Below are 25,838 nucleotides of genomic sequence, written 5' to 3' on the forward strand. Positions count from 1 at the left end.
TGATGAAAACTTAAATTAGGCAATGAAAATCTCTCTCTCTCTCTCTCTCTCTCTCTCTCTCTCACACACACACACACACACACACACACACACACACACACATAATAAATACAATATATGCTCCCTTGGGTTATTTTTAACCTACACACTATATATATATATATACCGCATATATACCCATATATGCTTTATACACTTTTTACTTTATAATAATAAAATAAAATTTAATTTTAAATTTTAAATTTTAAATTTTAAATTATCAATGTTAATTTTTATTCAGATGCCTAATAATTTATTCATCTATTTTGACATTGGATCTCTTAAATTTAGTGTTAATTTAAAAAAAAAAATTAAATCAATAGCCAAAATTCATATATGGTGAATAGCACCAATTTATAAAAAAAAATTATTAATAAAACTAACTTAAATATTTTAATGATATTATATACAAACATATAGACATTATCGATATTGAGAATTTTTAAGATTTAAATATTTTTAGTGATATCCCAAAGTTTATTTTTTTAATTATATATATAATGTTAATTTAATAATCATTACAAAGTTTTAGGAGCATATATATGGACAATTTTTGTGATCATCATGTCAGAAATAAATTTGAAGGAGTGGGAGGGGTCTAAAAAGAAATCACTAGATATTTCTAACTTTTTTAGGGGGTCAAATGAAAAACAACCTCGCTATTTAAACCTCCTTTCCGCTCCCTTTCTTGTTCTCCAAGTCTATTCCCAATCTCTCATTCTCGGTTCTCTTCTTCTTCGATCGAAGCAACCAGCGACGGCGGCGGCGGCAGCGGCAGCGATTACTCCGACCTCCGATGAACTCCTCGATGAACTCCAACGCCAACGTTACCCCTCCTTCATCACGGCTTTCTCCCTGGATTTCGCTTCCATCCCACGGATGAGGAGCTCGTCGGCTATTACCTCAAGCGCAAGGTCTTAGGGCGGAGAATCGCCGTTGACGCCATCTCCGAGATCGATCTCTACAAGCACGAGCCATGGGACCTCCCTGCCATGTCCCGCATCCAGAGCCGGGACTTGGAATGGTATTTCTTCAGCTCTCTGGATCGAAAGTACTCGAATCGGTCCCGGACCAACCGGGCCACCGGCGGTGGCTACTGGAAGACCACGGGGAAGGATCGGCCGGTGTTGCATGGCTCTCGCACTGTTGGGATGAAGAAGACGCTTGTCTACCACACCGGCCGTGCACCGCGCGGGCAGCGTACTCACTGGGTCATGCACGAATATCGCCTGGTTGATGAGGGTCTTAGGGATTCTGGTGTTTCTCAGGTTGGTGTTTTTGTAGGATTTGAGTTAGGGTTTGTGTTTTATGGTTGTTGATTTGATTTTGAAGGTATTGAGGTTGGGGTTTTGGGGGGAAGGATGGGTATGTTGTGTGCAGGATATTCCAGAAGAGCGGTAATGGCCCGATGAACGGAGCGCAGTATGGGGCTCCCTTGATTGAGGAGGAGTGGGAGGAGGATGATGACATGGAGATCAAGCCTCTTGATGGGGATGCTGGTGGACTGGTTGACGTTGGAATCCAGATGGATGACATTGTCAAGGTTTTGATCTTGATTTGTTATTGATTCATCTTGCTTAGTCTTTGTAGTCATTGTTTGTTTTTAGGTTTTAAGTCTTTTGTTTTGATCCCTGCTTTAATTCTATTGTTTGTCTGGTGATATTTGATTTAAAAAAAAATAGTTGGTTTCTACTAGAATAAGAACAGGATAGATGCCGTGTTGAGAAATTCTAATCCTAGTATTTGGTAGTTAGATGATGGTTGTGATAATTTTGCTTTTTAATGATGTAAAGACATAATTCACTCTTTTTGTCTTTGATAAATATTTCCTTGGCTCTCTTTACATGCTCCTTTGGCCTTCTTTGCATATTTTTTATGTTACAAAGTGAGAGAGTTTTTATCCATTTTAGTTTTCCTCTCTTTTGGATTTACATTTCTTATAAGGGAATCGCCTTTTGGCTTGTAATAGCTTTTAACATGTGAGATGTCACTGGTTTAAATGATGTAAATGCTTAATATGTATAATTGTTGTGTGAATTTTATTTCTAGAACAAGTTTTATACTTGTGCATTTCAACATTTACTCCAGGACCCAGAAGTGAGCTTCCCACCTGAGAACATGCATCATTTGCTTGTAGAACACCATGAGGAACAAGTCAATGGGAGTCATCTTGAGATATCCACTTCGTTGCGAGAAAATATAGTTGGAGATCAGTTTTATATGGGGGGTGTTGATGGATGTCCAATTGCAGCTGTAGCAGAGGATGATCCAACTCTAACCGCTGGTGTTGAGGGTCACCATTTGATTCTAGACCAATCATGTATTCTTCTACCGGAGAATGATGGTTATGTGGAGCTGAATGATTTTATGGAGAATGAGGACCAGGACCAGCCTAAAAATGACAGCTTAGCTGATTATGTCCTGGAGACATGTGATGAAGACTTTCTCATTAACATGAATGGATGTGGTGATCTGCCAGAAATTGATGTGGATGAGTTCTTTGATATGCTAAGTGAGACAAGTGACATTCCAGAACCATCCCAGATGCCTCCACTGGAGAATGATGTATCTCCACAGCCTAGCAACATAAATTCTTCTTTTAGCAAGCAGTCTGATGCACAATTCTCTGAGAGCAATTTGGTCAGCAATGATGCACTGGAAGATATTCCATTTGCTCAAGATTCTTTTGTGCCGAAGTATGACTCAGGCCCATCCATCACTGATGTATTCAAGTTTGACAAGGCAGATGAAATGGTAAATTACTTTGATGCTACTGACAACTACTTAGATTTTGCTTCTTTGGGTCCTGTTGGAGAGTTTGAGCTTGAAGATTTTTCAAATTTTGAAATTTCGGATTTCTCTGATGAGGTAAGCTCCTAATAAACTCTGGCATCCAGCATCCTTCTAATTAATTTTTCAAACTACCACGAGTCCATATATGTGCAATTTTTACTCACTTGATTACTGGTATGCAGTTTGATGGCACTATAATTCCAACTCAAAATGCAGCTCAGAAGTCTTCTTATACAGATGCTGGGATTGTTGCCTCTTCCTCAACTATGCTGTCTGCTCCTAATGACATGGCAAATGGTAAAAAGGATGATCTTACTGTCAAGAAAGGTATCTATTTTTGTTCTGTGTGTTTCAGGTTATTTCCATGTGTTACTAAAATCTGCTGCAAATCAATAATAGACTCTTCTGTTCACATGAGCTGCATTATTAACTCTAGTTAACTTGTCATATTGTCATCTTGTGGCTTTTTCTTCGTTATTTTATTCTGACCTTGATTTTGGGGTTTTCAATGTTTTTGCTTATGGTCATGTTACTCAAAATTCATGAAATACTCTTTTAGAGCAGAGTATGTAGACCTCAATTTTTTTTTTAAAAAATAATTCTCTGGTACAGATGTTCAAAAGAATGATCAATTGGATAAGACCTTCACAGAGCGGCTTGCTAACATGTTGAACTTCATACCTTCTCCCCCGGCTCTTGCTGCTGAGCACCCATATGGTGCAATCAAATCAATAGACCAGAACTCCACAGCCCTCGCAGCCAGCTCCAATTTCACTGCTGGTATGATCCACATCAGCAGTTTCACAGTGACAAGCACTGCAAATCAATGCTACTTGCAGAAGGGCAGAGCCATTGGGTTCCTTTTCTCATACAACACACTTGGAAAATCAGCAAGCTTAGAACCAGCCATGATGATGCATGATGGATTCACAAGAATGGTTCTTCGGGGTGGACTCTACCTTTTTCTCTTTTCTACTCTAATCCTTGCAGGAAGCTTCAAAATTGGATTGCATATGTGCTCAAGGTAAGTTAAGGGGTAACAATTCACCGCTTTTGAAGATAAAACTAGAAGGCTTACATCAAAGGATCCTGATGTTGGATTAGCTAGGTATCTAAGCATTGATGTGTATAAACCTCTATGACTGTTGTTGTCACCGCTGGTGATTTGTTGTTTTTCTTTTTTCTTTTTTTCCCTTTTCCGACTGGAATATGATCATGTTGGTCCAGAAATACTGAGTATGATGGTCTTGACCTTATTTGAACTACAATGTTCAATGTTTATTTGATTGGATCTAATTGACGGGTAGAGCGTTCTTCCCATTGGATGGTAGATCTCAAAACTGCCACTCATTTGAATGACCAACCTGTGCAAATTGTGATTCAGCTGGTTTTCAGGTGAGCTATTTATTTAGTCCATAACTAATCCTTTTTTGTTTCTTGGTGGCTGCTATTTGTACATAGCAGTATTTTTCTCTTGTGGTATCCTTTGGCAAGGAGATTAAGAGGCTGTTTGGTCACTTGTAAGTAGTTTTAATATAACTAGTTTTACAAGTAAAATATTGTTTGATTTATTGTAAAATGTGTTTTACAGTTAAAATTTTTAGAGTTTTGTATACTTTTGCTGTAATTCAATTTATAGTAAAGTTTGGTGTAAGTTGAAATACGGTAAAACGTTTGGGTTAAAATTACCTTTTTAATTCTCCATATTATGCATCAAAAGCAAAGAAAAACTTATATGGTAATTAATTGACAACATTATTAAACTTATAGTTATTTATTTTTTAATTTAATACTTTATCTTAAAAAAATAACAATTTTTATTTAATATTTAATTATGAAAATAATTTTAGCCATAAAATTTAAAATTTAATAAATTATCATTAATTAATTAATTTTCTTACATTAGTGTTAATAGTAGAGTTAAATCAATTAATTATTTTTTCAGATATAAAATTAAAATATTTAAAATAGTACATATTTTTAAAATTTAATAAATGACAGTTATATTAATTAATTACTAATCATTTAATTTAATTTAATTAGTTAATTATTATTTTACATTAGTGTTGACCGTAAGGTAGATCATGAATGTTAAATTAATTAATTATATTTATTTTTTTAAGACATAAAATTAAAATTAAAAGATTAAAATATTATGTATTTTTAAAATTGAATGAATACCCGTTAAATTAATTAATTAGTTCTCTTACATTAGTGCTGGCACTAATGGTAGTCAGTGAAAGTTAAATAATTAAATTAATTATTTTTAATCATAAAATTAAAGGATATTACTTAATTAAATGATTTTATAAATAATATTAAATTACTTATGTTAATAATTAATAATGAGGGTAATCTTACCATTCCATTTGTATGGTTATTATACCCTTCAAACTATATCAAACCAAACAATGAAATAGTAAATACAACATTTGTAATTACAACAAACCGAACAATAATAATGCAATTTGAAATGCAATATTTTCATTTACAAGACTGTTTAGTTGTCTGTAATTTAAATTACATGTAAGTTCAGTTACAGTGTAAGTGAAAAATATTGTATTTTAACTTATATAACTGTTGTTTAGTTTGCTGTAATTAGAAATGTTGTCAGGGCCGTTTGAATTGCATAATAGGAATAGGAATAAGAGGATTGAGAAAAAGAAGAGAAATAGGAATTGAAATAAGGGGAATGAGAATAATGTGTTTGGTTTGAGGGAACAAGCGTGGAGAATAGAAAAATAAAAGAATAAGATGTAGTAAAATTACATCAATACCCTTATAGGTAAATGATATGATAGTATATAAAGATAATGGATTATGTTTAGTGATAAATATTTAACATTATTTATAATTAATTACTTATAATATAAATACATATTTCAATATATTATAATTATATAACTAATCTTAATAATTTAATTGAAATATTTAATACTTAAAGTTAAATATGTAGATATGTGATTTTATTATTTAAATTATTAATAAATATTCAAATTTAATATTTCATTTCAATTATTTGTATTAATTTTAATTATTGTACTTAATTATTTACATTAATTTCAAGTTAAATATGTAAATATATAATTATATTATTAATTAAATTATTTAATAATTAAAGAAATGCTTTATATACTAGGGGTATAATACTAATTTTATGGGCTCAGGAATACTTCTCCTCCCATTTTTGGGTGGAATAGAATGCCTTTCCAACGAACAATCTTTTTCCCGATGCATGGAGGTAACCCATGTCTTTCCTGGTTACCAAACAAGGGCTTAGGAATAAGATTCCTATTCTCAAGCCCTCAATCCGTGATCTAAATGCCCCATAAATACTTTTGTTTGTTTAGTTTGATGTGAAGTGAAAGAGTATAGTCACCATGTAAGTGGGTTGATGAGATTACTCCCATTATCTATTATTATTCTTATTTATCTAATACTATTTATTAAAATTAATTTAAACTAATTAATTAATTTAATAAGATATTTATTCAAAATAAAAATATTAATTATTTTTATTAATGATTAAAATATTTGTTTAATTTAAATAATAAATAATATATTTTATACGACATTCTTAAATTAAAAATAATTAAATAACATTAACATTTATTCAAATAAAGCATTCAACATTCACTATTGATCTTGTTACTTCATTTATTCAAATAAAATATTTAACATTCACTATTAATCTTGTTACCACATTCATTAAAAAAATATTCAACATTCATGATTAATAATCATCTAATACCATCCAAAATATAAAATTTAACATTCATGGTTCAACATGACACTTTCCAACCAAAAAATAAAAATAAAAATAACATGATACTTGTCCAAACATCAAATTAAAATACAAAATCACATTTGTGCAAACATCACATTGTCCAAGTACAATACACTTGTCCAAACATCAAATTAAAATACAAAATCACACTTGTCTAAACATCACATTGTCCAAACATACACTTGTCCAAATAAGAAAAATACAACATCACAATTGTCCAAACATGAAAAAAAAATACCACATTATTCATGTCACAACATTATACTAAATATGACAAGACAAAATAACATTTTAGTTAGCACCCAAATTTGTTATAACAACTCAAGCTCGACGATCACCCCTTGCTTGATCAAGAAAATCATCCATCCAAAATGCACCGAAAGGAATGTGCTTTGTTTATGAACCCATTTGCTAAAGGGAGATTTTTGAAGCAAATAGTCATATGATCGTCCAAGATCATGTTCAGTATAATGATCACTCAAAGTCATGATTTTATCAAACAAGTCTTTGCTAATAAATTTACTCTTATCCGCCTCTAGTGCATTTGCAATCCTACCCAACTCAACTTAGCATCTCTCCTTAGCACGTTTTGCTCACTTTTTTTACCTTCCTTAGCCTTGGAGGTAGAACTTGTCAGTGGGTCGTTAATAGAAGATTGACATTGTGCAACCTCATCAAAATCATTAAACCCTTGGGTTTGGTTGTCAAGATCAATTATTGGTGTTGGTGGTGGTTGTTCCATACGCGCACGTAAACTTCTAGAGCTTTGAGAACCTGTTCTTGCAAAAGTATCCGGTTGCATGATCATTTCCACATATAATTGGCATCTCTTCATAGTCTTTGATTGGTTTGTTAATATAAATCTCTTTCCCAAGATGTGCCTACAAACATAAAATAAGCATTTTGTGATTTTGGTCAACGCACAAATATTACATAAACCCATATATTACTCATAAAATTCAACATGCTACTTACTTGTATGTATGTTCGTTATTCTTCCTCCCCCATAATTATTTTTTTTCCCCGCATCATTCCATGACACACCACTTAAACCTTTGAACTTCTTTATTATTAACCATATTTTCCTCACATGCCGCAAACGATTGTTGGCATGTGTGTCACTTACCACCAAGTTGAATCTTGCACCAACAGCCCTAGCAACGGCATTGATAGCAACACTCTTAAATCCTTTATCAGATTTAAGCCCAAGGTTTCCTTCCTTAACTAGAGATGTCAACATAAACGAGGTCATCATGGGTGTCCATTGGAAATTAGTTGATGTCTTTCTTCCAACAAAATCATGATTCTCTGGTGTCATATCTTCAAAATCCATCTGCTAAGTAGCATAATTAACATTATAGTAATTATTTCACACGTATGGGTATTCAATAAATTGTAAAATACACAATATCCCCATTATTGAAAGCAAGGTAAAAAAAAATTATGCTATAAGAATAAGTTTCATTACATGATTTGTTTTCTATAAGAAATAACAAAATTTGAAGATATGTTTCATAACCTTTTCAAAAGGCACACAAAAATATAATTAAAAAACATATAAAACATAGAAAGCTTTTTTACATGTTACTGCACATATCATTCATGATTGCTTTCTCGAACTGCTAGCTATTCTCTAGCTTCTTCTCGAACTTGAGATTGTGTTCTCACCTCACACACATTTGGTTCCCATTCTTCAAGGTTTGGTATATATATGTCTTGACCTCTTCGTAAAATATAATTATGTATAATACAAAAAGCAATGACGATATCCACTTGGGTGTTAAAAGGGGAAAATGGTTTTAATCTTAAAATTTTGAAATGATTTTTCCAAAGCTCCAAAAGCTCGTTCCACCAAAGTGCATAATGAAGAATGTCTATAATTGAATAATTATTTCATGTTTGATGGTGTATGTGCACTAAATTCTTTAAGATGGTATTGAATGCCATGAAATGGTGAAATAAACCCCGGCCTTGTAGAGTACCCATCGTGTATGAGATAATATTTCCCTATATGAAAATGGTTACAAGGTCTAGCTTACATAATTGCACTAAATTAAATATTTTAACATTTTATAGGATGATATAATACCTTCAGATGAAGCATGTCCTCCCCCACACCCAGTGCAACTCATTACTGCTACCAATCTAGGAGAAGTTAGGGTACCTAACTTCTTGCCCAAGGACTTAACCTGGACTGCCAATGATGTCACTGCATCGATCTCATGAAGTCGGGCTACCTTCTTCTTGTCTCGTGTATTCCACTAATAACTGTTCATAGCCATTTCTTTAATGAGTTGTCGGGCTTCTTCGGAGGTTTTACTAACTAAAGTGCCTCCTGTTGCAGCATCAAGTAATTGCTTCGCACTTGGGTTCAAAACATTGTAGAAAGTGTGGATAATCATCCACTCGGGGAACCCATGCTGAGGGCATTTCCGCAGGAGATCCTTGAACCTATCCCATGTCTCAAAAAGCGACTCCAATTCCGCTTGCACAAAAGAGGATATTTCATTCCTAAGCTTCACAGATTTTCCAGGAGGGAAGTATCGAGCTAGGAAAGCTTCCACCATCTCCTCCCAAGTAGTGATCGATTCTGTAGGCAATGAGTGCAACCATTACTTCACTATCCCCTTCAAGGAAAATAGGAAGGCCCTCAATTTGATGGCATCATTTGTGACTCCGTTAATCTTTAAGCATGCCGCACACTTCCAAGAAATTCTCAATGTGGTTGTTCAAATCCTCATCGGGCAAACTATTAACTGTGCAGACTGCTGTAACATCTGGATGAAGCCTGGCTTGAGCTCAAAGTTCTGAGCCGTAATCGGTGGCCGCATAATACTAGACTGCGTGCCAAGAACCGTGGATCTTGCATAGTCTGAGAGTGTCCTCTGTTGCTCATATTGTTCAACCATATTATCAAACCCTTCAACTTTTATCTCAGCTTGATTTATCTATTCTTGTACAGGTTCCTTTCCCCGTCTATGAGTTCTTTTTCCAATTCCCAGATCATCTTCAACCAATGTCAAAGGGTTGTCTCGGGTCATAAACCTGGAGCTGCAACCAACGAAAGAAAAACAAATCAGAATGATGGAAGAATAAGAAAGTGTGAAATAGAACAAGTGATGAATAGCTAAAATAGCAAAGTGCAAATGCTTCTAAAACGCCTATTCCCTGTCAATGGCGCCAAAAAAACTTGACATGCCCTTTGCTTGTGTGTACCGCAAGTACACGGTTCGTCGAAGTAATAAAACACCCCGGTGATTGGGTAGTCGAATCCATATGGGAATATTTGTTTAGAAGCACAAAGTATTGCTATCTAGTTAGAGTGTGATTATATTTAAAATATTAGTGCAAAAAAAAGTAAAAGAGAAAAGAGGACAAGCAAGAGGAGAAAGGAGATGTGATAAATAGTAAAATAGGGATACCAGGATAATGCTCACCCTAGGACTATTGTTTTAAGTGCAAGAATAATATTATGCCTCCTAATTGAAGTTTAATAAGTTATGGAAATCCAAAGACACTGTCCCAAGCCCAAGGTAAACCGTGACTAGCCCTCTACACTATGCCCCGGCGGAAAGAGATACTCTCAACACATCACACTGTGTGGGACTACTTGAGGCTCTAGGGACTCCAAGTGATAAATCCCATTCCCTAATATAGATCTAACCCTTTGGTCCAGGTGAAAGACCCCTAATCACGATTAAGCTCCAGCACTAAGGATTACTTCAACACTTCACTCTGTTGTTTTGGCAACTAAGCCCCAGTGGAGTTTGTCTCTTAGCACTTCACTCTATCGCAACCGCAAAGAACTTTTGGAATATGGAGGTAGGATAATTCACGTCGGAAGAGAAAGGGAACGTTCCGCTACCTCTCGACTCACCCTCTCAATCCTCTTCAATCTCGCTAAGTCTAACCCTAATGAAGTTGTCACTACTTCAAAGGATTGCCTAGATAGATTCTCAACCCTAGTGTTACTCTAAGGAAAAATTAAAGCAATAAGCACACAAGATTAAAACTCAATTAAAACATCAATAAAGGAAACATAATAAGAGTCAATGAAACAAAATCATCCTAGGGTTTACAAGTCCAAGCACCCACTAGGGGGTTAGCTTTCCATGGAGCAATACAAAATCAACAATGAAGTCAAAAGTAAGTGCAAGCAATCCATAGAGATTACCCCCTTGTTGTCCATGTCGATGGTCTTGAGGAGTCGACTCATCTTCTCCAAAGACTCCTTCATCAAGCTTAGGGCACACCTCGCCGAATCATTGCCAACGAAAGCTCCCCCAATAGCTCTCCTCCAAAGGAAATCGATGTCGAATACCTTAGAATAGCTCCAAAATCCCAGCAAAAAGCTCTCCAAACCCTAGTCGCGCTCGCCCCAAAAGATAGGTCAAATGATAGGGAGAAGATCCCCAAATAAAACCCTCAAAGCGGTATTTATAGGGTAAAATTGGGCATTCACACGGGCGTGTGCAATTTCCACACGGCCGTATGAATTTCCAGGTTTTGTTTTCCTACACGCTATGAACAGTAACTGATACAGTGGTTTAGCTACAATGCTCCCGACTTCATTTTCTTCATTGAGGCCACCAAGTTGGGCACACAACCATGCAGTAGATCATGTCGCGTCTTGCTTTCAAACACATTGACGAAGCTCTTGACAATGTTGCACAAGTCGAAATATATGAGTGTGACTGCCTTTGTACCCCTCCACCTTGTGTATTCACAAGACCATTTTGAAGGTTAGCTTACACCCACATGTCTATGAGCACAACTTATGCCTTTATCCTTGTTCGGTCAAAGAATTCCCTCAACAATTGCGTCCATGATCTATTTTTGCTTCCTTTCTTCCAAACTTTTCTCCACAACCCTAAATACACAAAATAACACAAATACACACGAATGAGCCATAGCATCTGATAAAAGTGATGCTCAATGTAAGAAAAGTATACTTCGTAATACTTATACACGAGCACTTATCATTGTGCTAAGTTGTTGAATTAGTTCACCTCAAAGTTCTCCAATAGCATGTAAAACATGGTTGAAAAGTTGGTTAACAGTTTCTCCAAAGTGTAAAAAATTAAGGCTAATAACTCTATTCCTTACATTATACCCAACAATATGAAGAAACATAGCTACTTGTTCTTTAACACTTACATGTAAAGTGTTGTATGGTAGTCCTTTTTCTTTCAAAGTATCACATAATCCAAAAACAATGCCCTATTCATCCTCAATATCAATATACTAATCTTGTCCGATCCATGCACTATTCTTGTAATATAATTTTTGTGTTGCTTATCTCTATTATAATAAGGCTCCAATGATAAATGGAATCCTCTTCTTTGCTTGTACCACATTGAAGCAAAAATGGTGATAAACAAGACCATTGTGACTGGGGCATGCACATTCTCACAAGAATCCATTTATAAGGCATATATTAAATAAAAATAAACCATTACTTAAATAAAAAAGAATTAAATATGTATATGTTTGTAAATCTATAAGAATTATATTAAAAAGAATTGAAAATAAACCATTCATAAGACTACCAAAGTTTGCACAATAATAATAATCAACATATTTGTTTATAAAAATCCAACAACTATTAGAGATTTACACACTCCATTTAACATGGTACACAATATAATAGTCATTAATCCCAACTTAATCATTAACACTCCATTCAATATATTCGTTTATAAAAAAACCAAGAATTAAAGAACCTCAAGCTTGATTATGAACAAAGTACAGTAACAATAAATCACTGTCAATCCTTATCCTTGCCAAGGTATCAGTCAAACCATTTTACTTCACTTGACCAATCAAAGAATGCAAATTAAATACAGAAGAAATGTTTTTCAAATAATCAATCTGGAGGAAGCTTATCAAGCAAAAGTGCAACAGCTAGAATAACAACAGGTTATGCTATTGTTCTGCTTACGCTAATTGCAATGGGAATATATGCATTCAGACAGAAAAGATGAGTAGAGAGAACCACCAAAAATAGCAAACCTTTTGATATTAAAAACAACACATCTTGCATATAATCAGTTATCTATGATTATATTCAAGATTTGATCCATTCTCATTAAAAGCAAAACTTGATATTAAAAGCAACACATCATGCATATAATCAGTCAACCACATTAAAGTATTTGTTTATTATAAGTTAATACGAAAAAAAATCATATATATTCAAGACTTGATCCATTCTCATATGATGAGATGATTAAAATTAAACTATGAGTACTCCATCAAGAAAATTAACAATTAATATAATTGACAAATGTCCTATAAAGTTAATTAACTGATTCTCTTCTTAAGCATTGCCTTATATATATAAACAAACAACATATCATTTGAGAGAGTAACACAAAGAAGCTTAATTAATTAACATGACTGCTCATTATCTCCTCCTTCTAACTCTTCTTTCAATAGCTTACTCTTTTGCCATGCCTTATGATTTAAGTCCTTATGGGATGCATAACCATCAAGGCATCAAATCATATTGGCAACACAAAGCAAATAGCTGTGAGGTCATATATTCCTCAAAGTTACAAGCAGAATTGCACCTATCCTAGAAACAACACTTTAGTCATGAACTGAAGGCCCCCCATCCCCCAGTATTTCTCTTTCCTTTAGATTTTTACATGATAATAGTTTCTCCAAAAGTTCAAACTTTACACCAAATTTATCTATGATCACAAGTTAATTTAGTGTTTGATGGACCACATGAAACACAACATGCCAATTATAAAAACAACATAAGGTGTTCCCTGCTTGATCGAGATGGAAATTCAAAAATCGTAGAGGAGAGACTGAAGCGAGCACTGCTAGGTTTTCCTGGAATGGTGTGAACTTAGATAAGGAGGTGGACGGTGGATGAAACCCGAAAGCCGATGGAGGAAAGTCGGCCATCGAATCAAGAACGGCAGGTGGTATTAAAAGTTTCTGCAAATCAAAGGGAAGAGAAGGAGAATAATGTTGCAAGAGTAAAGGAGGAATAGTGGTGATTTTAACATGTTGCTTTACTGTATTTTCACTTATAGTCCAATTGGTTGTAAGTGAAAATACAGCAAAAGTTGTACTTTGCTATGAAATTTTTTGCATAAAATTTTTTTACATCAAACCAAACACCCTTTTACATGTAAAAGTACTTACATTACATCTACTTGCACCTACTTATTGCCCACCAAATAGCACCTACATGTGATTTTCACTTACATTGTAATTTCACTTACAGCAAACCAAACAACCCCTAAAAGAATAATTGTGTCAGGGATCTAATAAATTAATGAGATTTTAATTAAATGTTTAAGAGAATTTTTGCCTTCACCCATATGTTCATATAAGCTCAAAAACAAGCATCCACTTTAGAGTCGTTAGTTCAGCATGTGAGAAACATGGAGTAAAAAATAATAATAATATTCATGTTGCCTGAAAGCCAAAAAAGAAAAAAAAAGAGTTTTGTTAATCTACAGTATTCACATAAACCAACATTAACAGAGATTTAATGCTCATATTTAGCTGCCTCCAACATATATAATATAATTGAAATTAACAGTGATTTAATGCTAATATTCAGCTGCCTCCAACATACATAGTATAATTTTCAATATCCAAAAAACAAAGATAATATCTAGATCTATCCACCATATATATAAATTTCACATATTTATCTAGAACAATACATTTTCTCAAATATCTCTGCACTTAAACTATGAATTCACCCTAACTCTTCCTCATCATCTTCAAGCATGCAACGTGAATCTATGAAGCAGGTAAGAATTCTTCCTTGCAAACCAACCATCAATGCAGTATCTGTGAAAAACATGAGAGCACGGCAAATGTTTGACTTCAGTACCAGTGACAAGCTCTTCCAAACATATCATGCAATTCATTACTTTCTCCGTCATCACAGAACATCTCATTCACTAAACTCTTCAAAAGTATTCGTGGTGCCGGACAAGCAATATTCAAGTCAGAGTCTTCAAATGATTCCTTGAGAATCCCATTCAAATCCTCATCTTGCACAAGATCCACCACATCCAAGTTGATAAAGATCTCATTATACGCAACACAGATATCATCTCGGACAAAGGACATCATAAAATCAGCAATATCAAAGACCATCCATAGACGTCTTTCAATTGACAATGTTGCTCCTCTTGAGGTCCTCATGAACATAGAGTTGATGACATGCTCTACAGAGAACCGCTAATTGAATTACCGAATATCCAACATGAATCTCTTTGTTTCAATTGTTAATGTGAGATCATGTTCGTCAGAATTTATGAAACTGGAGATCATCTGAGTGGCAAAGTTTAAGTCAATTTGTTGCAAGTTTGGTTTAGTTTCACATCACCTAATTGAGAGGGAGTCCATGTGCATATATGTGGGGGGCAACCCTACCTTATTAGGTTAGTCTTTTGGGGTTATGGGTCACCCCTTGTGTGCATCATTGGTGCTTTCATTGAGAGCGGGTAGTGTGGGGCTAGGTGAGGAGTTGACCAGTGGAGGGTTCTAACCAGTAGAGGGGCTGACTAGGGAGGGTTATGGTTTGGGAACAAACCCTGAGTAAAGTACCTTGAGTTAAGTGCTGCTAAGTAAAGTGTCACTGAGTTAAGCGTGTCTGACCCGACAAGGATGTCGGGTTTGATTGGGGAAGCAATGTTGTAAGCTTCGTTTAGTCCCATATCGCCTAATTGAGAGGGAGTCCATGTGCATATATATGAGGGACAACCCCATCCTATCAGACAGACCTTTTGGGTTGTGGGTCCTCCACTGTGTGCATCACAATTATAAGTGAAAGAGGAGGTGGTCGGCTATTAGCTTCAACGTGGCGGAGATCCAAATTGCCTAACGGATTATGGATTATGCAAAACCAGTTATGATCATCACTGAAAAGGGCTTTGCCGAATAGTGCAAGAAAACAATATGGAAGAAGGCATAGTTGTTTTCTCTTAATCACAGGATAAGAGAAAACAGAAAGAGAGGAGACTTAATTTGGAAAGCAAAAGAAAGTTTCATTTTCTTTATATAACTAGTCATATATCATGATGTGGATTTAGTTTGAATTTGAGTAGGATTAAGTGAGTTTATATTTAGAAAGTATTCATATTTAATAATTAAATAGGGTTTGTTTTTAGATTTTACATTTGAATTTTATTTGTTTTAGTTTTGCATATGTATAACTACAATACCACATAATTAGTTGTCTTTTTCTGTAAATGTGAAATGTTATTGTTTTTTCATATATATATATATATATTCTTAATGATTTTTACTTTTAAAAAATTATCAGTTTTAATTAGAAGGTTTTGTTAAATTTTTAGTGTTAAACCAATTTAATGCTTTTTAACCAAATTAATGTCATTAAATTTTGTTAATAATAATAAGTAATGTACAACTTCCACATAATTTGAATCTCTTTAATTTTTTTTAATTTCCAATATCAAACATAAATGCCAATAATTTTAAAAAGATTTGGAAAGATTTCAATTTCCAAAGTTTAAAGCAGACATGGCCACGGTTCAGGAACAGCCGGTTACGGTTCCTGAACCACTGGTTTTAGTTCTAAAAAACTTTGAACCAGAACCGAACCGCCTAGGCAAGGTTTTTGGCGGTTCGGTTTCGGTTCCGGTTCTGCCGATTCGGTTCAACGGTTCCGGTTTGACGATTCAAACGGTTCGGGCTATTTTTTTTTTTGGTTATGTCGTTCACCTCCACAATCCGAAAGTCACAGCGATTCCATCCCGTCTCAGAAGGAACTTCTTAGAAATCAGAATGATTGGAGGCAACAACCATGATCGTCTTCTCTATCACATCAAAGATATCCGAGATCGAGCTACGAAAGAACCATCTCCAATAATCCATCAAAGATGACTCCTAGCCATCTCGTTGCCGCTTGAGCTTGCTCCTCCCCACCTTCTCCACCATCAGGTCGGGCTTCCACATTTGTAGATCGATTCGACCCGCCGCCCTCTGATAGAGATCTAGGATTAGGATTTCATCAGAGGGATTTAGGGTTTTCACGTCTTCAAGGGAGGGCCGGCCAAAAGAGAAAACAAATCAACAAAATAAAAACTTAATCAATTGGTTTATAATATATATGTATTTGTAACTAAGTAATTTGATATTTTAAATCTTTTGATTCAAGTGGAACGGCGGTTTGAACCGGCGGTTAAACCGCCGGTTCCACGGTTTTTAAATTTTGAAACCAATATCGAACCTTACATGAAGGTTCTAGTTCTAGTTTTAGGACGGTTACGGTTTTTCTGGTTCCGGTTCCAGTTTTTGACGGTTTGATTCCGGTTCGGTTCTACGGTTTCGGTTCAAAATGGCCATGTCTAGTTTAAAGAAAGATTTCCACTTTCGATTAGTTATTTATTTTCATTAGAAAGTCTTATTAAATAGCAAAACTAATTTAATGCTCTTGATCAAATTAATTCCATTAATCTTTTGTATTTATAATACACATTTAATATAAACTTTATATAAAAAAAAAGTTTTTATTTTCAAAACTGGGAGCAGTTTATACAACTACTTTGATTATATATATATATATATATATATATATATATTACATTAGCAAATATATTTCTTAAGATCTGATAATGAGAAAATAAAGATAGATCATTAGTGTAACTTGAAACGGTTATTTTTGAGATTGTTAGTCTATTGGGGGAAAATCTAGTTTGAACACATAATATTGTAAATTTGTTTAGTGTTTTTTTGTATTTTTTGGGTGAAATTGTAGTTAAGGTATTATTGAAGTTTAAGGTTTATTTGGAGGGAACTATGTAATAATGAAATCTCGTAATGCACAATGTAATTATTACACCCGTGTAATTAGTCCGAAGTTGCATAAAAATTTATTAGGGTATTATTGAGGAAGGCCTTTTTTACTTTGGTTTTGTTTTCATTACAGAATGATATATATTTTTTCAAAATTGATGTTTTTTTTTTTGAAAATTTTCTATTACACAAAAGAAGATGGACTTTCAAAATATATTTTCTTTGCATTTTTTTATTTTTATTTCATGAAGATAGGTATTTTTTGAAATCCCTATTGTTTGTAATTTATTTTCATTTCAAAATAGGAAGACGACCTACCTCCTATTCATTAAGAAAGAGGAAAATATTAAAAGGGATGGATGTAACTTTCTTTCTTCAATTCTCTCCCTTTCTTGAGGGGCTTGGACCTACTTAGATGGTTGCTGGACCAATCAAAGGATTTTAAATTTTTAAGTTTTTAACTTTTTGCTGAATTTTTTTTTTCTTTTTTTTTTTCTCGAAATGAGACAAGCGTGGTTAAGGGGTGCCCACAGACCGAGACCGGGAATTGAACTTTTCAGCATGCGAGGTCACATTCGCAGTTGGAGATTCATTACAACTACTGCATCCAATGAAATTTGAAGTCAAACTTTTTTTAATATCCCATACCAACGTCTTTCATAATAGAGTCACCATCGCTGGCCATGAACCTTTTAGGATTAAAACTTTCTTTCCTCATTGAAATGGTATTTTGACTTATAAAAATATTCTCAATAAAGAGTTGGTTTAGTAATTCTTCTTTAAAAAGGCCTCCAACGGAGAGTGCGTTTGGCTAAAGTTAGGTATTTGGTCAGCCTATTTTTTTATATGGAATTTGATAAAAATTTAATTTAATTATGTTTTAATATAAATATCTTTTAAATGTTATTTATTTAGTATATTTATTTAAATAATTAGATTTTATATAAAAAAAAAATTAATCAGTTAATTTTGAGGTGTTTGCTTGGAGCTGTGTGCTAAGTAGATAACCCACCATTTACTTTATGAATGTAATACAAGTGTCTTTGATCTAATATATTATAAAACCTCTTTTGGGTTCCATGTCTCATCCATATTAATTTCTCAATAGAAAGAAAATAACTACTGTAATAAATTTACAACCCTGCCTGTATTCTTTTCCATTTTGGACAAATATAAACTTGATTAATTCCACATGCATAATTAATAATTCAATTTCTAATATAACATTGTCAAAAAGAGTTCTCTGGGAACACAGACTGTATAAATTTGAGGAAACGAGTGGAGTAAAAATCAGGATCCACAGCTGAGATTGAAAATGAATCAAACTGAATTGACTTGAATGCATGTTCTATTTTCTTGTTCATGTTGTAGTCCTGCAGTATATCAATGATACCAAGGTAGAGAACCACATCATAAACTTCATTAAAGTTTAACATTTGACCCTCGTTTTCATTTTCGTTTATATGCTCTGCTCTTGCAGGCATGTTCACACCCATTTGGATCTGCAACCTAAAAATACACAACCCAAAAAAGGATATAAAAAGAGAATTACTTATATACTCCTATAAAAAGTCAGTAATTGCTAGATTTAAATGCACCATTTGTGTTTAAATTTGGCAATAATGCTTTATTATGATCTTTGTATTTTCAAAATGTTCAATGTGCATCACTATGTTTAGATGACATTATTCATTATCATCCATGTTACTGAGTCGGTATACGTATTAAAATGCATGTTTCTTGTAAATATACAGTTTTTCGCTTATGTGTATGAAAAAAAGCATGTATTTCAATAAACACAAGTATCATAATGAACATTACTGTCAAATATAGGGATGAATGGTGCATTTGAACCTAATTGTTATTATATTTTTGTAAAACTCTTGTTAGTTATATACTGTTATAACTGGGTAAACAGAAAGAAGGTCTCACCTGGCTGTACCAGGGAGCAGGAGATCCACTTCCTTATCACCAGCGGCCGATGATGCCCGTAACCTACTACCTCTGATATGAGAACCGACAACAACACTATTTTCATCTCTTCCTAAAGGTACAAGAACAAGGCCTTGTGGGTACTTGAATTGCTCGTCCTCTTCGACATCTGCAAATTTAGAAAAAATCATTAACTTGAAGTGAACCTCAGTATCATAATCTTCTGTTGTCAAATTATCGCAATAAGAGTTGTACTACCTAATGACCAACATTATTGCCTGAAAAAGTTCGCTTGTATTTCAGTATTAATTGATAGATGATATTTGAAGAATTTCATACCTTGTTCATAAATTATAGCCAATCTGTCTCTGATGGTGCTTCTATTATGAGATGAACAGGGCAGCAGATGTTGCGGTGCTCGGCAATGCACACCTAATAAGAGACTGTAATCCATTATACGCTGCTTCCTCAAAAACTTACTGTCTATCTCGATCTGCCTGGAGCATAGTGGATACAGAAAATTTGGAACCTCAATATGGTTATAAATCTAAATTTTGCAAGAATCCGATTGAAAAAATAAAATGAAATAATTCAGGCAACATATAATTGTTTGGAGATCATCATCATATCCTTTTCTATTCTTTATTTGGAGCAGAGAGTTTCTACATAGAAAATGCAGCAATTTGATTCCCTAAGAGTACAGATCTACTAGGAAGTGCATGACTGCTAAAATTTCAACTGAAATATATAGCCAGGAGGAATTATGCCTAAAAACTTACGTCATTGTCTTAGCTGGTACTAAATTTATTTGAAAAATCAAACTCATTGAGATCAAAATAATCAATAAAGTATTTTCTTACTGAAGGAGGGCATCTCGCCAAGACTGTTCCAAGTAAAACCGGTAGTTCAGGTCCAAATCCTTGAGTATGGTGTTCTCATCAATTTTGACTTTGTCGGCAGAACGACCCAATGAAGATCCTTTCAGATCAAACCATCTGTGGATTCTCAGTTCAGTGCAAAACATGTTTCCCATTACTATGAACCTGAACTGCAACTCGCAAACATTCAGAACTGAAACCCACCATTGCATATGTAAATATGCTATACATTATTTCAACAAAAAAAAAAAAAAATAGAGCGTAAAATCAGTAGAGTTTATAACAGAAAGATCATCAGGAAAATTAATTGTTACCTTCTGACCACTAGAGGGTTGCACCCTGTGAAGACCGAAAAACTTAGTAATGAGTGTATTTTCATAGGTACAAACATGATGGTGATAGTCGGGAAGCATCTTTAATAGAACCTACACACATTCATTTATATGCACGGTTAGAAGGGTTATTGTTATGTGAGATTGAAATATAACATCCACGAAACAGATTTTGCTGATATACCAGATGATTCTTCAATATAAAATTTTAATGCCCGTCAGCCAAAGCTCACTTGGATCAATGTTTTGTGCATAAAATAATCTATTATTGATCAAGAAACTAGAAAAGGAGTTTATTGAGACACTGTTAAACTTGAAGTAGTCATAACTGGAAAAACACTAAATTAACTGATTGATGCCTTGATGAATTTTTCTTGGCATTTACTGAGTAAATACGCTCTTTATTTTGTTAGTATTGCAGAAAGATAATATAATTTATGTCAAGTGGAACTATTATTACAGATCCATGGAAAATGAGCAGATTGATGCTTCTTCGTCATTGTCAGAGGAAAACAAATTCATATCATCCTAACACTGCAGAGGAAGTACAGTGGAATTCAAGATAAGTACCTGCACTTCATGTTTCCAAAGGGTTTTAATCATAAAACGGTCATCCTGAGAAAGGAAAAAGACACTACCACTCTTCCCAGGGGAAGAAAGCTCTCTAAGAGCATCATTTCCACATATTGACATCATGTAATCTGCAGCATCAATTTTGAACATCTCACGCAAATTTCTGCAATCAACCAAAGGCATGCAAGGTTAAATTAAGTCCCTCAATAACAAGCACCAAATTTAAGGAAAAAACTTATCTTGTACTTAATCTTATGATCAAATGTAGCTTAAAACAGAAATAAGTTGAGGTATAAATGTTATTCCTATTAAAAAAAAATGAATCAGTTATAAGTAGTGGCTGTAAGAAAGAAGGAAAATAATATGAAAAGGAAGCTCGGAACAATTTTATCTATTTTCTCCAAGGAAGAACAACTTTACAGAAGGTCAGATCAACTTCTGTAAAGGCAATTTTTCTCATATAAACTCAAATATGGCAAGAATTAGCTCAAACCTGAAGACCATTGGACAATAGTCTTTCCATTTGAAATCTTGTGAGCGATGCGGTGGTGTCAATTTGGAACCTTCTTTTGGAAAATCCATCCAGAAGCTTGCTTGAACACCAAAATCTGATGTGCGAACTACACGTCTTTGTATAGGTGTAATTTTTCCGACAGTATACCTAATGATTAACAGAAGAATGTGGAGTTCAATACTCAAGGACATCTAATAACGGACTTTATTGACTATAGAAAGATGTGAAAAAGGTTTCCGTCATGGAATCCTGTTTACTTGTATTATTTTAAATATAAAAGTAAGGGAGAAGTTATTCCAGAACTTTTATAGGACTTCCGCCCATCTGTTTTTCTATATCTTCTAAGAAACATAGATTTGCTATAGAATCATATTCTTTAAGGGGGTATCTGGTTTCATTATTAAAACAAAAATCTCTGGGATAGAAACTCGAGTAATATTAAGAACATCACATAGACGTCATTAAACCATTTTTTGTGGGAATCATTGTATCTTTTACCTGACTTAAAAGTATTACTGACAAAGAAACCAATGAAATTAACAAGGCTTGCTTGTTTATGATTTGTCCTACCATAATATTACCATTATACCAACTTCCTCTGTGAGAGAAATTTAATTGCTGGACAGCGAATGCCCAAGATAATATAAGATGCCAAACAGTAAAAAAAATGATGCAATGAGTAAGAGGGAAGAACATAGAAATCACCATGTTTACACTTTACAGGAAAAAGGAAGATGTCGGGAGTTACCTGATTCCTTGCTGCAGGCTGAGCATTAGATCATAACTTCTATGACCCTTAATGATGGTCTCTCCAGGCCTTTTGATGTCTTCTAGTTTCTTTTGCTGTCTTTTGTCTCTTTTGGATGAAGATGGAAATGCATTGTCTACTACTACTTCACTAATAAGAACGCCCTGAATGTACTCCCTCTCTAAGATTGGAACATTTCCACCACTGATCCTTGTATCAGTTCTTGCAGAAGATTCTTTTATATCCATTGTCGTATCATGTCCAATAACCTTCTCAATAGCCAACTCAAAACTCCAGCGTCTTTCCAGAGATGCACTTTGGGTGTAAGATCGCTTCAAATTTACCAACCTTCCATTTCGAATCCCATTGACCTTCGTGTTTTCCATGCCAACAGAAGAAGAATGAAGAATGCGAGAACCATAGCTCAACCTTTTAAAATCAGACAACAGCCCTCGCTTTCTCAGAGCATTAACATAAACCTCCTGAGTGGCTGGAAGCTTTATTCCTTTAGGATAAAATACACCTTTTCCATCCTTCAAACCCCTGGTCCAAGTTCCAACAAAGCATGCACCATCACTCCAGGTATACACTCCAGAACCGTGCATCATGCCATCTGACCAGTTGCCTTCAAATGTATCCCCATTTTTCCAAGTCAGAGTTCCTTTCCCTGACATTTTCCCTCCTCTCATACTGCCAATAAATATGTTTCCATTGGCCCAAACATATTTACCAGCTCCTTCTATATTACCATTAATCCAAGAACCTTCAAAGGTATCACCATTAGGAAATGTTTGATATCCCAAACCATGTTTAAAATTTAACTTCCAACGTCCCCTGTAACTCGAGCCGTCTGAACCAATGTATGTTCCAGCACCATGCATATATCCACTGAAAAACTCCCCCTCATAAACAGCTCCGGAAGGCCACAACATCTTCCCCTTACCATGTCTCATCCCTCTTCGCCACTCTCCAGCATAAGCACAACCATCCGGCCAGATGTACTTCCCTAATCCCTCTGGCATGTTTTCTTGTAGTGTTCCAGAATAAAAATCCCCATTTGTAAGTACAAGCTCACAAACTCTGGAGACGGTAATCTCATTAGATACATGAGCAGGTTGTTCACTGGGTGAATTGGCCAAACATTCTTTATCAAAAGTGCGGCTGTTGGCAATTGGCAATCTACAACTTTCAGAGCAAGATGGGGCATGTTTTGCATCATCAATAACCAAATGTGCTGACATACACAATGGATTGGATAGCTTCAAATCAAGCCCTTGGAAAGAGCTCAATGTTTTAGCTGAAAATAAAAATCGAGAAGACACTGAAATCTTTGAGCAAATAGTATACTGTCTCTATTCAGGTAAGATATAAATATCTTGCAAAGCAATGCGTTAAATTGAAACAAAAGTTTCCGTGGAATAACAGAATAGACTAGAAACATTTTTAAGGAAAAAAAAAAAAAGCAAAACATCAAAATCATATAAAAAATAAAAAGTGATGTAGGCAAAGAAAAACTGATCTTTAGGTTAAATCATGAATCTATTGCATCACCAATGATAAACCATATATGAAAAATAATCAGATGAAACCAAAAAAATTCATTCCTGGCTTTGTAAATCCAAATCCCTCAACAGTTCACTTATGTAAAAGAAAATGGCACCAATCATAAATCTTCATTCATTCACATCTCTAACTGGGAAAAAAAAACACTAAAACAATAAAATACAGAACTTTTATCATTGGCCCATGCAGAATCTCACAAAGGCACAACATTTTAACAAAAAAAGAAACAGATAAATGAAAAACAAGTTAAATTCTTAACCAATAACTTGTTCTCAAATGATTGATGACATCAACGAAAAAAATCTTCACAAAATTTCAAACCTAAGAGAAACAGATTAAAAAAATAAAATAAAATTTCCAATAAATCGACCAGTAACTTGTCCCTCAAACATCTAAACATTGCTTCCTACTCCATTAAAATAAAAAACAATTCGCATCAATTTATGATTTTTAAGATGCAGCAAGATATATAGCACAAACCAAGAAGATCAGATCAGATCAGGATCTCATCTCACAATCAGAAAGCATAAATCACCACATTCGGTACTAAAAAGGGGCAAAAATCACAATAGATACAAACAGATTGGTATGCAATAAGATTGAAGGATAGAGTTTACCACCTCGAGCGCAATCGTCAACGATGGTAGCAAGCTCCGAGCTCCAGCAATGGCGATCGTCTCCCTCTCTCTCTCTCTCTCTCTCTCTCTCTCTCTCTCTCTATATATATATATATCGAGAGAAGAGAAACATACGAGGGGGAGTTTGGAGTATTCTTGGGTTTTAAAGAAGTTTGTTTTTGCAAATATAACCCTATCAAATTTGAAATTATAATGCACACAAATATATATATATATATAATATTGGTATAATACCCGAATTAGTCTCTTTACTTTTCTTTCTCTTTCCTGGTCCTTCTACTGAGATATGCTCCTAAGTAGTCCCTCTATTATTGAAAATGGTTGTATTTAGTCCTTTCTATTATAAAATAGGCTAATTATTTGGCAGTATTTTCGAGAGTAGAGGGATTAGATGAAAAAGATTAAGGGTAGATGGGATTAAATTGAGTCATTTTCAAGAGTAGAAGGATTAATGGGGCGCATTTTTGAATAGAGTGGCCAAAAGGGAAGAAAGAGAAAAGTAGAGGACTAATTTGGGTATTATACTTATAATATTTAATATAGATGTAGATTAGGTCATAGAGCTATAAGATTTTATATATTTTTAGAAAACTACTACTATTCTTTGTAAATGTGTTTGTTTGAGGAGTTTTTTTTTTTTGAGAAATCCAAAAAAGAATTACATTTTTTTAAAATTACCAAAAGTGCTTTCAAAAAGTTCACATAACTTTTTTTTATGGTACAAATAGACAACAAACGTCTCCTATTTAAGGGGTGTCAGGGACGTGCACAGACATGAGACGCAACTGAAAGTTTAATAAGCACTTATGTACTCAACTTGCAAGTGTTTTAGGGTTTGATATCAGGTTCTCCTCAAAATTAACACCCTTACTTAATGAGCCCAATACGAAAGCCAAAAGGTTATATACATAGGGACTAATCATTTATGAATACTTTATCTATCAAGGGTTGGATTTGAATCTAATAACTTCAAACCATAAATTCTAGTGAATAGTGATATGTAAACAATGAAAAATGAGATGAACAATGTTAAAATCAGTAAAAAAATGACATATATAACATTTTTATCTCAACCGATCATGATGATAGTAGTAATATAATAAATCGCATCGGTTCAACTCTATTTGCACTCCTCCCTTATTACCTGTAAAAGTATGTCATAAGAGAATGTAAAATTTATTTAGGAGGGGAATGGGGGTAGCACTCTTGCTATCTTGAAGATGGTTCCTTGAAATATATATATA

At 34.2% G+C, this 25,838-nt stretch overlaps 2 protein-coding genes and 1 non-coding gene across 3 annotated transcripts; 2 read left to right on the forward strand and 1 right to left on the reverse strand.

Annotated features, from left to right (window-relative positions):
* The first annotated feature begins 729 nt into the window (after positions 1–729).
* Positions 730–4,162, forward strand: LOC120260780. The gene is made up of 5 exons (XM_039268343.1): positions 730–1,307; positions 1,400–1,582; positions 2,128–2,907; positions 3,015–3,159; positions 3,445–4,162. The coding sequence occupies exons 1-5, from the start codon at positions 1,032–1,034 to the stop codon at positions 3,858–3,860; spliced, it is 1,800 nt and encodes a 599-aa protein (XP_039124277.1). The 5' UTR covers positions 730–1,031; the 3' UTR covers positions 3,861–4,162.
* A 4,869-nt stretch (positions 4,163–9,031) lies between these two features.
* Positions 9,032–9,138, forward strand: LOC120266453. The gene has a single exon (XR_005538178.1). It is a non-coding gene; the product is annotated as a small nucleolar RNA R71 (small nucleolar RNA).
* Positions 9,139–18,514: 9,376 nt separating this feature from the next.
* Positions 18,515–24,669, reverse strand: LOC120262009 (phosphatidylinositol 4-phosphate 5-kinase 9-like). Its single transcript, XM_039270047.1, has 9 exons — positions 24,577–24,669; positions 22,394–23,690; positions 21,625–21,792; positions 21,129–21,294; positions 20,541–20,651; positions 20,209–20,396; positions 19,688–19,845; positions 19,349–19,517; positions 18,515–18,925 (listed from the first exon to the last, which is right to left on the reverse strand). The coding sequence occupies exons 2-9, from the start codon at positions 23,632–23,634 to the stop codon at positions 18,646–18,648; spliced, it is 2,481 nt and encodes an 826-aa protein (XP_039125981.1). The 5' UTR covers positions 23,635–23,690; positions 24,577–24,669; the 3' UTR covers positions 18,515–18,645.
* Positions 24,670–25,838: the final 1,169 nt, after the last annotated feature.

Source organism: Dioscorea cayenensis, chromosome 1 (genome assembly GCF_009730915.1).
Source record: "Dioscorea cayenensis subsp. rotundata cultivar TDr96_F1 chromosome 1, TDr96_F1_v2_PseudoChromosome.rev07_lg8_w22 25.fasta, whole genome shotgun sequence".
Lineage (NCBI taxonomy): Eukaryota > Viridiplantae > Streptophyta > Magnoliopsida > Dioscoreales > Dioscoreaceae > Dioscorea > Dioscorea cayenensis.